This window comes from Lithobates pipiens, unplaced genomic scaffold (assembly GCF_037356315.1).
Source record: "Lithobates pipiens isolate NorthernLeopardFrog02 unplaced genomic scaffold, aLitPip1_a1.2 Scaffold_24, whole genome shotgun sequence".
Lineage (NCBI taxonomy): Eukaryota > Metazoa > Chordata > Amphibia > Anura > Ranidae > Lithobates > Lithobates pipiens.
Window position 1 is genome coordinate 7,881,457 of NW_027507786.1, and position 12,643 is coordinate 7,894,099.

The 12,643-nt window shown below is 43.2% G+C and overlaps 1 protein-coding gene across 1 annotated transcript in view; it reads right to left on the minus strand.

Annotated features, from left to right (window-relative positions):
• Nucleotides 1-12,643, minus strand: part of GALNT18 (polypeptide N-acetylgalactosaminyltransferase 18) — a 543,905-nt gene that overhangs the window by 128,164 nt on the left and 403,098 nt on the right. Inside the window, exons 4-6 of the mRNA XM_077453560.1 lie at nt 8,792-8,975; nt 1,182-1,379; nt 576-690 (exon numbers count right to left, since the gene is read on the minus strand). Coding sequence (XP_077309686.1) covers nt 576-690; nt 1,182-1,379; nt 8,792-8,975 — 497 coding nt within the window. The remainder of the gene's footprint in view (nt 1-575; nt 691-1,181; nt 1,380-8,791; nt 8,976-12,643) is intronic.

The window sequence follows — 12,643 nt, forward strand, 5'->3', positions numbered from 1 at the left end:
ATTCATAAAAAGAAACCAGTAAAATCTAAATATTTTAAAGCATTTGTACTTTTTTCTCTCTCTTTTTTTTCTCAGCTGGCTAAAACGAATGCACAGGATTGTATGTAGTAAAATGTTGTATGAAAGATATTTCTTTTATTACTTAGAACACTTCGCATACTTTGAATAAATTTATTATTAATACAAACAAGATCAATTTGTATAAATAACAATCAGAGGTTCGGTTACTCGGCTGCTGTATTCGAATCAAAAAAATAAATAAATCTAACAATTTCGATTTGACCTATTCGTAGTTTATCGATATAAACGTTTGGAATTGAGAAGAAAAATGGTAAAATTCGATGAAAATGTGAAAAATACATAGAACGAATTCCAAAAACAAATTGAATGAATCAAACCAATTTACGGAAACTAAATAACAAGATTAATTAATCTAAACTAAAAAAAATTTCACCGTGCACATGTCTAATTTTAAGGCTGAATTTCAACTCTCCATCAATCACTTACCGATTTACTGACACAAATTTTGGTTTACTTACAAATGTTTCAAAATAATATTATGAATGACATCTTACCCGAACTCCTAGCTCCACATTTTCCCCTCCATACACCTCCATCCCTTCATCCAATAAACCGATCTCCTCAAAGTACAGTCTATCCACGATGAAACAGCCAATCAGAGCTGGGCTCCTAAGAGAACAGGACAAGGGAGAACTCTACATTAGAGTGTATGTAAAGGAGCTCTACTGAGAGCAGAACAACGAAACAGAAAGCCTACAACCTTACTATTAAAAAATACAGATTACAAAAACTCAATTTTTTTCCCCCAAAAATAAAATTGAACACGTATTACTAAAGGAGTCGAGTCACAGGCGGGAGGAGGGACAGGACCTGCAAGTTTTATTGGACTTCAGGAGACAAAAGTAAGGTGGTCACCCCTACCAGACAGGGCTGCAGTGTAAATCTCAGGACAGGATGGACAGAATTACAAATGCCAAAAACAGCCCCCACACATGTATTTTAAGTTTGCCTGAAGTTCATCTTTTTTAATTATCAAAGGTAAGTTCATCTTTTAATTAAAGGTAAGTGAATCTACATATCCTTCTGTCCAACTGTGATTTTATATACAGAGGCACCACAATAACGCCTGCACCCTAAATCCCGATAAGAGTGTTACGTACCTGATTGGAGCAGTTGTATTTTCAAGCTTCCACCAAGATTTCGGGGGATTCAGGTAGCGGCACCATAATTCCCAGTCGAATCCCTGAGCAGAGAGGGGGTACTCTTCGATTTCAAAGGTATCGTACTTAATGTTGTCGAAAGACGGAGAGATTATGATCTTCCGTTCCTCCTTTATCCGGCTCAGCACTGGCTCTGCCCTGAGAAGAAAGAAACCAGTGTGATTCTTCACTCGATAACGGCCTTATTAACAGTTGACCACCTCCAGTGAAAGATGGAGTTCATTCCCTAAATATGTTAAACAGTAACACCTCCAGTTATTACCTTCTCATAGAGATCACAGTTCCCTCCCCTCATGTGCGGTAATGTCACAACCTCCAGCTCCGCCCTATGGGTTTCGTCAAATATGATGTCAGGAGCACGTGAGGATGTCACATTTTATGAAACGCGTAGGAAAAAACTGCAGGTTGTTTGGATGCTCGGAGTTGTGGTTTTTGTGTAGGACACTGTATATTGCTGATATGTTTAGTTGGTTTTAACCATTTTAATAAAGCTGTTATATCTGGATCTTATACTATGTGCAGCGTTTTTTCTTTTAATACTTCCCTCTATGGTGCTACATATTTGGAGGAGAGATGGTGATGTGAGCGGTGGAGTATCTTCTTGCCATTATTCCAAATAAGTACTGTTTGACTTCTCACGTGAGAGTTCCATCCCCTTTGGTAAGCCTCAGAGTGTTGTTAGGTGGAGGACACGAGGTGTTATTTGTGAAGAGCCATGTGAGACCATTCTGCACAGTTTGACCATAAAAATGTATGAATGCTAGCTAAATGTGGACTTTTGTCTTGTATGAGAAGCAAATTTTTCAAGTGAAGCAAATTTTTCACTTGAACTGACTTTTTCTCTTCAAAGAATGGCAACATCTTTGCCCAGGCCTCATCCACAGTCACTCTGGACTGAGATGCCAGCTTGGAGTCGGCACAATCATGTAAATTCTGGTGGTTGTATTCAGAATCATAAGTGACTGGCACAGACCAGCAGCCTCTCGTCCTGTGACTTGCTACAGAAATACAATGTTGCAGTCTGGATGATAATCGAACGGATGACATCATCCCAGCCTAGGCAACATCACTGAATGAAGCTCAAGAACAACTTATAACCATAAATCACATGCTTCAAAACACAAGACCCACGGACTGAAACCGGACCACCAGGTCATTTCATGTGGCTGGGATTGCCGCCTTTTCTTCAAGCCAGACCCAAACACTTTATCAGCATACGCCAATTTTGTTATGTAGTACAGACTAAAGGGTTGTTAAAAGACCTGGGATACCTTTGAATGGTCCAAGGAGGATGCAGCCAAATTGTGGTAAAATCTGGAGGGGCTTAAAGGGGCATGGTGAAATAAAACAAAAGCATTCTTGTGCCCGTAAAATATGCTCAGAATAATAAAAAAAAATTCACTGTAGAAATATGAACTTGGCCTACCTTAAGTGGATGGTGTCAGTAGAGCAGTGGACTGTGCCAGTAGGGCAGAGGACGGTGCCAGTAGGGCAGAGGACGGTGCCAGTAGGGCAGAGGACGGTGTCAGTAGGGCAGAGGACGGTGTCAGTAGGGCAGAGGACGGTGTCAGTAGGGCAGAGGACGGTGTCAGTAGGGCAGAGGACGGTGCCATTAGGGCAGAGGACGGTGTCAGTAGGACGGTGTCAGTAGGGCAGAGAACGGTGTCAGTAGGGCAGAGAACGGTGTCAGTAGGGCAGCGGACGGTGTCAGTAGGGCAGCGGACGGTGTCAGTAGGGCAGCGGACGGTGTCAGTAGGGCAGCGGACGGTGTCAGTCATTTTTTACTTTTATTAGTTTATTCGTTTTTACAATTTTATTTTTTATACTGTTTTTAGTCAATATGTCTCTTTTTGTGGCTGATATCTGTAATTTTAGGATACCAGGAGTGCCTCTGGTGATTTTTATTAGCTTTATATGTATTGTTTGAATGAGGCCCAAGTCTATCTCTTTTATCCTTTATTTTTTATAATTTTTTTACAATTTTTTTTTAACAGCCCTGTTGGGGGGCTTTGATGAAATATCAGGGGTCTAAACAGATGTCTCACTTTTGACACAGAAAAAGGAAGTGGGGACAGAGATTTTCCAGTCCCTTTCTCTACAGCTTCTGCTACACTGGACAGTGAATTCATGGGAAGTGCTCTGTGCTGAGCGGCTTCCTGTTTATGCACAAACTGAAGCATAGGAAACAAAAAGTTTCTTATGCTTCAGTGATGAATGGATCGATACCGATGCCAGACCTCAGGCTCCCCCAGTTACTTCTGGAGCCACAGTCTGGTCTGAATAATGTGTTTGGGACCCATGATTTAAACCATGAACTGTCCAGGTGAATCTTGGACAGGTGGCAACCCTACATGTGGCCCTCGCACCTCTCCTGCAGCTGTGACACCCCCTTCGTCTCCGCCCCCACCTTGTCTCAGCAGTCGGCAACAGGGCTGGGGGGTGGGGGGGGGTAGAACTCTGTGTGCTTCTCTGTGCAGCCACGAAGAGATTCGTCTCTACTCTCCCCCCATCTCAGCAGCAGAAAGGAGGACAGAACTCCTTCAACAGATCCTGCACAACTCTGTGCAGCCGCAGCACACCCTCGTTTCTGACTCCCCTGGTCTCAGCTTTCATCTGACCCCAGGCCTCCTCCCGACCCTGTGCTTTCTGCTTCCCAGCTACACACCCAGCAACACAATGTAAGTGGGGAGCACTGTGATGAAATGGAGGGGGGGGGGGGGGGGGGGACATTTGGTTTCTGATGGTGGAGGCTTCTTGACATCTGATGTAAGGGGAGGTGGGGGGGGGGGTGCTCTGGACATCTAGACATATAGATCCAACTGGCCCTTTGAGGGCAACCATAATGCTGATGTGGCCCACAATGAAATTGAGTTTGACACCCCTTTTATAAACGATGGAACTTTTCAGAATAATTATGCTGTCCAATGCCTGGGTGGCGAACTGCGTCCCTGAACAGCAAGGCTTTGCTTTTATTTTACATTGGCGTGTATCTTTTGAAAAGCTGCATCCTACTTTTTAATTAGAGCAGAGTCCTTTAAACTAGGACCCTTCTGTTATCTTCGCTTTTTAAGAGCGATTCCCCAGGCGCTCGGCACTTCTTCTAATCTGCTATCGCGATCTGGCCGAGCGGAGACGGCCGCACATTACAGAGCGTTGAAGTGGCGCATCCGCTCATGAATTTTCATGTGTCACCCCGCCACATTTTGCATGTTTTGATGACAGCTTCAAAGTGCTCCTATCAAAGTTTTCACCCTGCAAATGGGTTTATAAAAGATTAAACGGGACAGAGATTAGTAGGAATATTTAAAATTGAACACCCAGCAATGAAACATGCTGGTGGAGGGAGAAATGAAAGTGAGTATTCTCTTCCTCTCTGGCAAGATATATTGCAACGTTACGATAACATTTCCCATAAATGATATAAATAAAGGATTTTTGCCCATATATTATAATCTGCATTTGAACGGGTCTGGTATTAAAATATCAAAGAACTACTTTGCTAAGCATGTTTTAGATCTAAACTGACCACATGCTGTAATGCATACGCAGGAGCCACAGAACGGTGCATGATCAGCATGCGGTCCGACACCTGACAGCAGACCTCAGGAAGGCTCCTGGATCTCACTCTCAGATCTGGAGTTATCCTCAGATAATCCCCAGATAAAGAAACACTCAATGGAAATCATTTATAGTAAGATTTATAGTAATATTCGCCAGTTATAATGATTTAAAATGATTGGAAACCCTTACAGACTGGCTTCAGGTGATACACAGATTAAGCAAATTCTCTTACATAAGTTGTACCTGTTTATCAGCAGCCATCCCTCCTCTACAGCCACTGAAAGTCCAGAGTTTATAAAGCTTATCTGAGCTACCAGAAAACAGGAGAGATGAAGTTACACTCTGCAGAGCTCAGTGAAGAGAAATGAGAGCTGATTGGAGGGAAGGGACACTCTCCCATCACACAGCACACCAGGGCCGTCTTCAATACTGATTGGACCCTGGCCAAAACTTTTCTTGGGGGGCCCCCCATGCAGTTTTGCTCTCCACCTGCTCTGAGACATACAATAAATAGCAGCTAGACTCAAAATCAGTTTACTGAATCAGATCAGGCAGGTATTGCGATTGTTTGCTTAGGTTACAGTGCATCATTACCGCTCACTGACTGGTTGCTAGAGGTTACAGCACACATTATGGCTCACTGATTAGTTACTAGAGCTTACAGCACATGATTTCTACTTGTTGATAGAGATTACTGTGGATATGACCAGGGGGCATGATAGACATATCAAGTCTGCCGGCCGCTGCTATTTACATATGAATGCCGGTAATTTACATGTAAACACAAGGTCTGCAGGTGAGTCATCTGTACACAACAATAGGGCAACAGGGCAGAGCTGGGCAGCATGAGTAGCAGCACTTCACACTCAGATATTGGGACACAGCACAGGACCAAAAGGGACGAGAGAATTTAAACCAGGATAGTTGGCAAGTATGAGACAGCTGCTTTGGGTCCCACAACAAAAGGCCCCATGGCAGCTGCCCCTTTTGCCCTGCCTTAAAAACGGCCCTGCAGCACACAAGAAGAGAGCCGAGGCTGTCCATCATCGGCTGTGTGCTGGAGCTTCTTCCTGTCATCATTTTTTCTCTTGGTGTCTGGAAAATTTGTCAGAAGTGACAGTAGAGGTAGACATGTAGGATGGGGTAAACAGTTCAATCTCTGTATTTGCGGACGATACTAAGCTAAGCGGGGCAATAACTTCTCTGCAGGATGTGGAAACCTTGCAAAAAGATCTGAACAAATTAATGGGGTGGGCAACTACATGGCAAATGAGGTTCAATGCAGAAAAATGTAAAATAATGCATTTGGGTGGCAAAAATGTGAATGCAATCTATACACTGGGGGGAGAACCTCTGGGAAAATCGAGGATGGAAAAGGACCTGGGGGTCCTAGTAGATGATAGGCTCAGCAATGCCAAGCTGCTGCTAACAAAGCAAACAGAATATTGGCATTAAAAAGGGGATCAACTCCAGAGATAAAACGATAATTCTCCCGCTCTACAAGACTCTGGTCCAGCCGCACCTGGAGTATGATGTGCAGTTCTGGGCACTGGTCCTCAGGAAGGATGTACTGGAAATGGAGCGAAGTACAAAGAAGGGCAACAAAGCTAATAGAGGGTCTGAAGGATATTAGTTATGAGGAAAGGTTGTGAGCACTAAACTTATTCTCTCTGGAGAAGAGACGCTTGAGAGGGGATATGATTTCTATATGCAAATACTGTACCGGTGACCCCACAATAGGGAGAAAACTTTTTTGCGGAAGGGAGTTTAACAAGACACGTGGCCACTCATTAAAATTATAAGAAAAGAGGCTTAACCGTAAACTACGTAGAGGGTTCTTTACTGTAAGAGCGGCAAGGATGTGGACATCCCTTCCACAGGCGGTGGTCTCAGCGGGGGGCATCGATCGTTTTCAAGAAACTATTAGATAAGCACCTGAATGACCACAACATACAGGGATATACAATGTAATACTGACATATAATCACACACATAGGTTGGACTTGATGGACTTTTGTCTTTTTTTTTTACTTCACCTACTATGTAACGTGCAGAACGGGAAAATGTGTTTCCTTAAGAATAGATTTATGTTTTGTTGGTTCATTTCGTAAGTTGTTTTGTATTCATTTTCTAACAAATTCCAAATTTTCGATTTGAATCGGCTGAAAAATAATTTACAGATTCAAATTCTGTGTGAAGAACAGCCGATTGTTAAGGAGTGGGCCGGGAAGCCAGCGGCCGCGTTCTTAACCGATGACTCATCAGCTGTCAGCGGGTTTCCACACTGAGAGCTGGGGGATGTACACAAAAGAATGCCGGTGTTTCATCACATTCGGCTACTCATCACATTTTGCTACCCGCTGGAGTGCGCATGCGCGACGTTGCCTTATGCGTTCCAACACTGTTGTAAGACCACTTTGCCACAGGGCCCCTCACAGGCTCGCTTCACTCTGCATAATTATAATCTAACACTATGTCCACTTGGATGGTGGAGCTTGAACCTGGATTCAGGGGTGTGGCCACAAAAGTTTGTGCAAGCGCAGATCGGTACAATATTGGAACGCATATGGCGGTGTTGCGCATGTGCAGTCCAGCGGGTAGCCATATGTGACCAAACACCGGCAATGAAGAATTCAGAAAAAAAGCAGTGTGCCCTGCCCCCCAGATCCATACCAGAAGGGCCAGGGATGGAGGCTGCAGTGGATAACCTTGTTCAGAAAATGTTGGTTTCCTGGCTATGTTTTGCCTCAGTATTCTCTGAGACTCTGACCTGGAACAGCATGCAGCTTGTAAATACAGAAGCCCCAATCCACATACTTATTTAAGGTTAGTAAACTGGAAAGTATTACACCTTCTGGATCAGTGTAGAAGGCAGGCAACTGGCATTTACAATGGAAGGGTCAGCAATAGCTGCAGAGGAATCTGATTATTCCGTGTTAATGTGGTTGTAAACCTCAGACATGAAATATGAACAAAGCATATCCCTCTATAGTGTGTACTTGTCTCAAAGTGTCATTTCTGTCTGCTGCATCCTTCCTCTGCTTAGACATGTGCAATTTTTGGTTATTTGGAGATTTGAATCTATCCAAATCTCCGAATGGAATAGTAACAAATTGAACGATCTGGGGCCTGCTGGGTCAGTGACGTCACAAGGGGAGCAGGAGCCTTCAACGAAACTGGGAAGCGGGTAGGGGGTGGAGCTAATAGACAGTGCTCAGAGGTGGGTAGGGGGCAGAGATGAAGGGTGGTTCATAAGGGGGCAGGGCTGTCCTTAATATTGATTGGACCCTGGGCAAACTTTTTCTTGGGCTCTCCAGAATACACTTATCAACTATGTGCAGGCTCAGGGGGGAAGCTGCATTGGGCCCCACAACAATGACTGGGCCCGGGGGCAGCTGCCCCTTTTGCCCTGTGTTTAAAGATGGTCCTGTAAGTGGGAAATTCCTGCACCTATTCTCTGAGGGAAAAAAAAAGCCACACGGGGGGGGATCAGGAGCCTTCAACAAGACTAGGAAGTGGGTAGGGGGGTGGAGATAGTAGACAGTGCTCAGAAGTGGGTATGGGGCAGAGATGAAGGGTGGTTCATAAGGGGGCAGGGCCATCCTTAATATTGATTGGAGAATATAATTAACAACTATTTGCAGGCTCAGGGGGAAGCTGCATTGGGCCACACAACAATGACTGGGCCCGGCAGCTGCCCCTTTTGCCCTGTATTAAAGATTGCCCTGTAAGTGGGGAATTCCTGCACCTATTCTTTGAGAAAAAAAAGCCCTGCTTTCAGGTATGTTGGATCTCTGGTGGAAGGGACCATAGCACACAGTGGGGACCAGTAAAGTGACACCCGCAGAAGTGTCAATTCATTTCATTACTGCAAAGATCATCAACACGGGGAGCAGGTGAGATGAATAAACAAATATCTACTTTGTAGGAGAAACTATTACAATCTTATTTTGGTGTAGGAGCCCATAATGATGTCATGAGACACTTACCAGCCAACGCTAAACTCAACGTGGGCATCGAACAGCGCCACCACCGGGGCCGTTGCTGCTCTCCACCCACTGACCCTGGACCGGATCAGCCCCTCCTGCTTGTTGTGTCGGACCACCTTGATGAATCCGGGTTTGCGTTTGTTGACCTCCTCCACGTATTGCGTCAGCTTCTCCTTCAGCTCTTCTGTAAGAGAAAAAAAAAAGAGAAAAGATCCAGATGGTTTTCCTGTGAGCTAATTATCACTGCGCTGACATATATCACCGCCCACCCACGCGGCAACATATGCCCGGCGCCTGAGTCGCATCTGCTGGTTTTATAACGGGACTAAAAATATGAGATTAAGGGCAAAACTGCTTATCAGAAATGTGTTTAGAAACGTCAAAAAAAAAACAAAAAAAAAAAAAACTAAATTTCTTCATTCAAACTTAACCTGTTGTAAGAGACCTGGGTGGACCCCAATGGCGTTATTCACCTGTCGACTCATTAAAGTGTACATAGAGCCACAACTTTTTTTATTTTATTTCAAACTTCTGATGGAGTAAAGAAGAGTTAAAGCACCTGCCAGTTTACTTTTTTGTTGTCTGGGTCTCATTGGGAGATTTTCCTTGATTTCCTGTCCAGGAGATGCAACAGGAACTGAGAGGAAATCTCCGCCAAGACAGTTGTCACCATAACAGGTGTCCCAATTGGAAGGTTTCCACTCACTCTAAAATGTCCCATCACCTTCCGTCTCTGTGACAATGGTCACCCGGACAAACGGATATACCCGGAAGTTTCCAAAGTCAACGAACCCGAGACTGGAATGAGGCGAGGGGGGTGGACTAATGGTGGCAAACCAGAGAGTGCTGTGCCGAAATGGAAGCCGTGATATCATAGTGGACTCAGCCAAATGTAGGGTTATGAGTGCTGTGGTATAATAGGGGTCTAAATATATGGATCCGTAGGGCATAGCTCCCAACTGTGCTGATGATGTCATCGGTGCATGTGCTGTAAAGAAACGGCCCTCTGTGCCGCTTCTTCACTAGCAAGTGCCATGACCGACGCCTCCCGCGTGCATGCACAGGAGTGACGTCACGTGTATCCGGCCAATAACAGAGCCGGAGTCCACAGCCCCGGAAGGAAGAGGGGCGAAGATGGATGCGGCCACCAGTGGGGACAGCGCTGGCTTCGTTTGCAGGTAAGTGCCACATACTGGGCTAGTATGCGATGCATACTAGTCCATTATGCTTTTATTGTGCATGGGAAAAGAAGAGGAAGTAAAACCCATCAGGGTTTACTTCCTCTTTAACTGACACTTTTGGGGACCAGCGACACCAATACAGTGATCAGTGCTAAAAATATGCACTGTCACTGTACTGACTTGTAAGGGGTTAAACATCTATGGCAATGAAAGGGTTAAATGTATGCCTAGTCAGTGTTTCTGTGTACTGTGGGGGAGGTGCTTTTACTAGGGGATCCTTGTCCCTGCTTTGCAGAAACACAGGACCCATGCCTTCCCTACTGAGAGAATGGCACTCTGCCTTGTTTACATAGGCAGACTGCCGTTCTGCCTGTGCAACGAATGACCGGCGGGCGCCGGCGAACATAGAGTCCGTGGTACCTGATTATTGGCTGCTGGCTGTTGTACATAGTCGCGGCGGGGGGCGAGCCACCGGCGGCACTCATTCACGTCCGTTACCTGGGAGTACAGGATCACGTTTATTATACGCCCTGTAGCAGTAAAACTATGGGGAGGTCGGCAAGTAGCAAAGGCATGTTTGGTATCTAGTTACTCGATGCAACCCAATGTTTTATATTTGACCAAAAAACTGTATATAATAAAGTGTTTGCACTAAAATTAATTTTAGTGTATTTTTTTTTTCCTTCTAAAAAGCATTTGATAAATGGCTGTGCAAATCAAAAAATTGCAAATGATCAGCCTTTTATTCTCCAGGGCCTCTGCCTTCAGAAAATATATATCATTTTTATGGTGGTGTGTGGCAAGGAGTCAATTAACAGATACTGCACCTCATCCCCAATTATATGAAAAAAAAAAGAAGCGCAACAAGGGAGAAAATGGGATTATCGCGGTGCAAAAATATAAATAGGAAAAAAGATAGAAAAAACAAAATTATATTATCAAATTTTAATAAATATAACACAAAAAATAAAATAAAAAGTGACAGTACAAAAGACACTAAAACTCAAACATAAACATTGGTATAATTACATACTAAAACATAAAATACATATATTCTATCCAGTTATCAGACAGCCAAAAGTGTAGAGCATGTTAGGCCAGAATGGTATTAGCCTTTAGATTCTGTCTGGTCAATCTTTCCCTACATGTTTCGCCATACAAATGGCTTCCTCAGGGGTAAATAGAATATAGTCCCAAAAGAAGTAACAACAATTCTGCAAGAAAAAAACAAGAAAAACATATACTAATTAAGATATATGAAAAGAAAGGACTGCACAATACATGTAGGTCAACGACATAGATAAAAAAATAAAATAAAATGGAAAAATTATAATTAATGTCCACAATGTCGATGTCAAAATTTTGGGTAATCTCGACATTGTGGACATTATGAAGTTATACATTTATACCTTTTTTCTTTTTCCCTCTTTTAATTTTTCCTTTTTATTTTATTTTATTTTTTATGTTAGCCCTTATTGCCCCCTGCAGCTACACTAAGGTGGTTACAAGGCGGTCGCCGCTTGCATGATTGCATCCCGGCGGTCTTTCATGCGAGGCCATTGAGGGGTAGGTATCGGGCCACATATAGGCATTGCGGAGGGGTGGGTGTGGTATGATGGAACTGATGTGTTTAGATCTATGTCGTTGACCTACATGTATTGTGCAGTCCTTTCTTTTCATATATCTTAATTAGTATATGTTTTTCTTGTTTTTTTTCTTTTTTTCTTGCAGAATTGTTGTTACTTCTTTTGGGACTATATTCTATTTACCCCTGAAAAAGCCATTTGTATGGCGAAACATGTAGGGAAAGATTGACCAGACAGAATCTAAAGGCTAATACCATTCTGGGCTAACATGCTCTACACTTTTGGCTGTCTGATAACTGGATAGAATATATGTATTTTATGTTTTAGTATGTAATTATACCAATGTTTATGTTTGAGTTTTAGTGTCTTTTGTACTGTCATTTTTTTTTTGTGTTATATTTATTAAAATTTGATAATATAATTTTGTTTTTTCTATCTTTTTTTCCTATTTATATTTTTGCACCGCGATAATCCCATTTTCTCCCTTGTTGCGCTTCTTTTTTTTTCTGAAAATATATATATTTTTTGGGGGGGAGGGGTTACAAGAATCTAAATATGCAGATTGTAACATGTGAAAAAAAAAAAAAATTGACCGGGTAGTCAAGTGGTTAATGTCAGTTTGGGAATAATGTCCCAGCCGCAACCATAAGCCCCACTCATTGGTTCCCTATTTAATGAGGATGCCCTTATTGGCCAAGCAAAGCACCGGACAGGAGGAGCTTGGCGGGTGCGAAACTTCAAAGGCTCACTTTAAAGCTTCCTTTACTGGCTGACAGCGATCGACCCGTCCTTGTCTCTGTGTGTACACATCAAGTAAGAATAAAGAAGAACAACGATGTATTACAAAGTATGAGATATTTATCAGAATAATATAATGGCGGGATCGGATATCACAGACAATAAACATCCGAGAGATGTCAGCTTCTTGGCTCGGCAGACAACGGAGTATATTTAATGAAAAGTCGTCTTATTGTTCTAGTGCAGAGTTGGATGACAGCTATACAATACTTTATACAATATTTAATGACTAGATGATGAGTAACAGCAAACATGATTATCCTGGAAAGAATACAGAGTTTCCACAG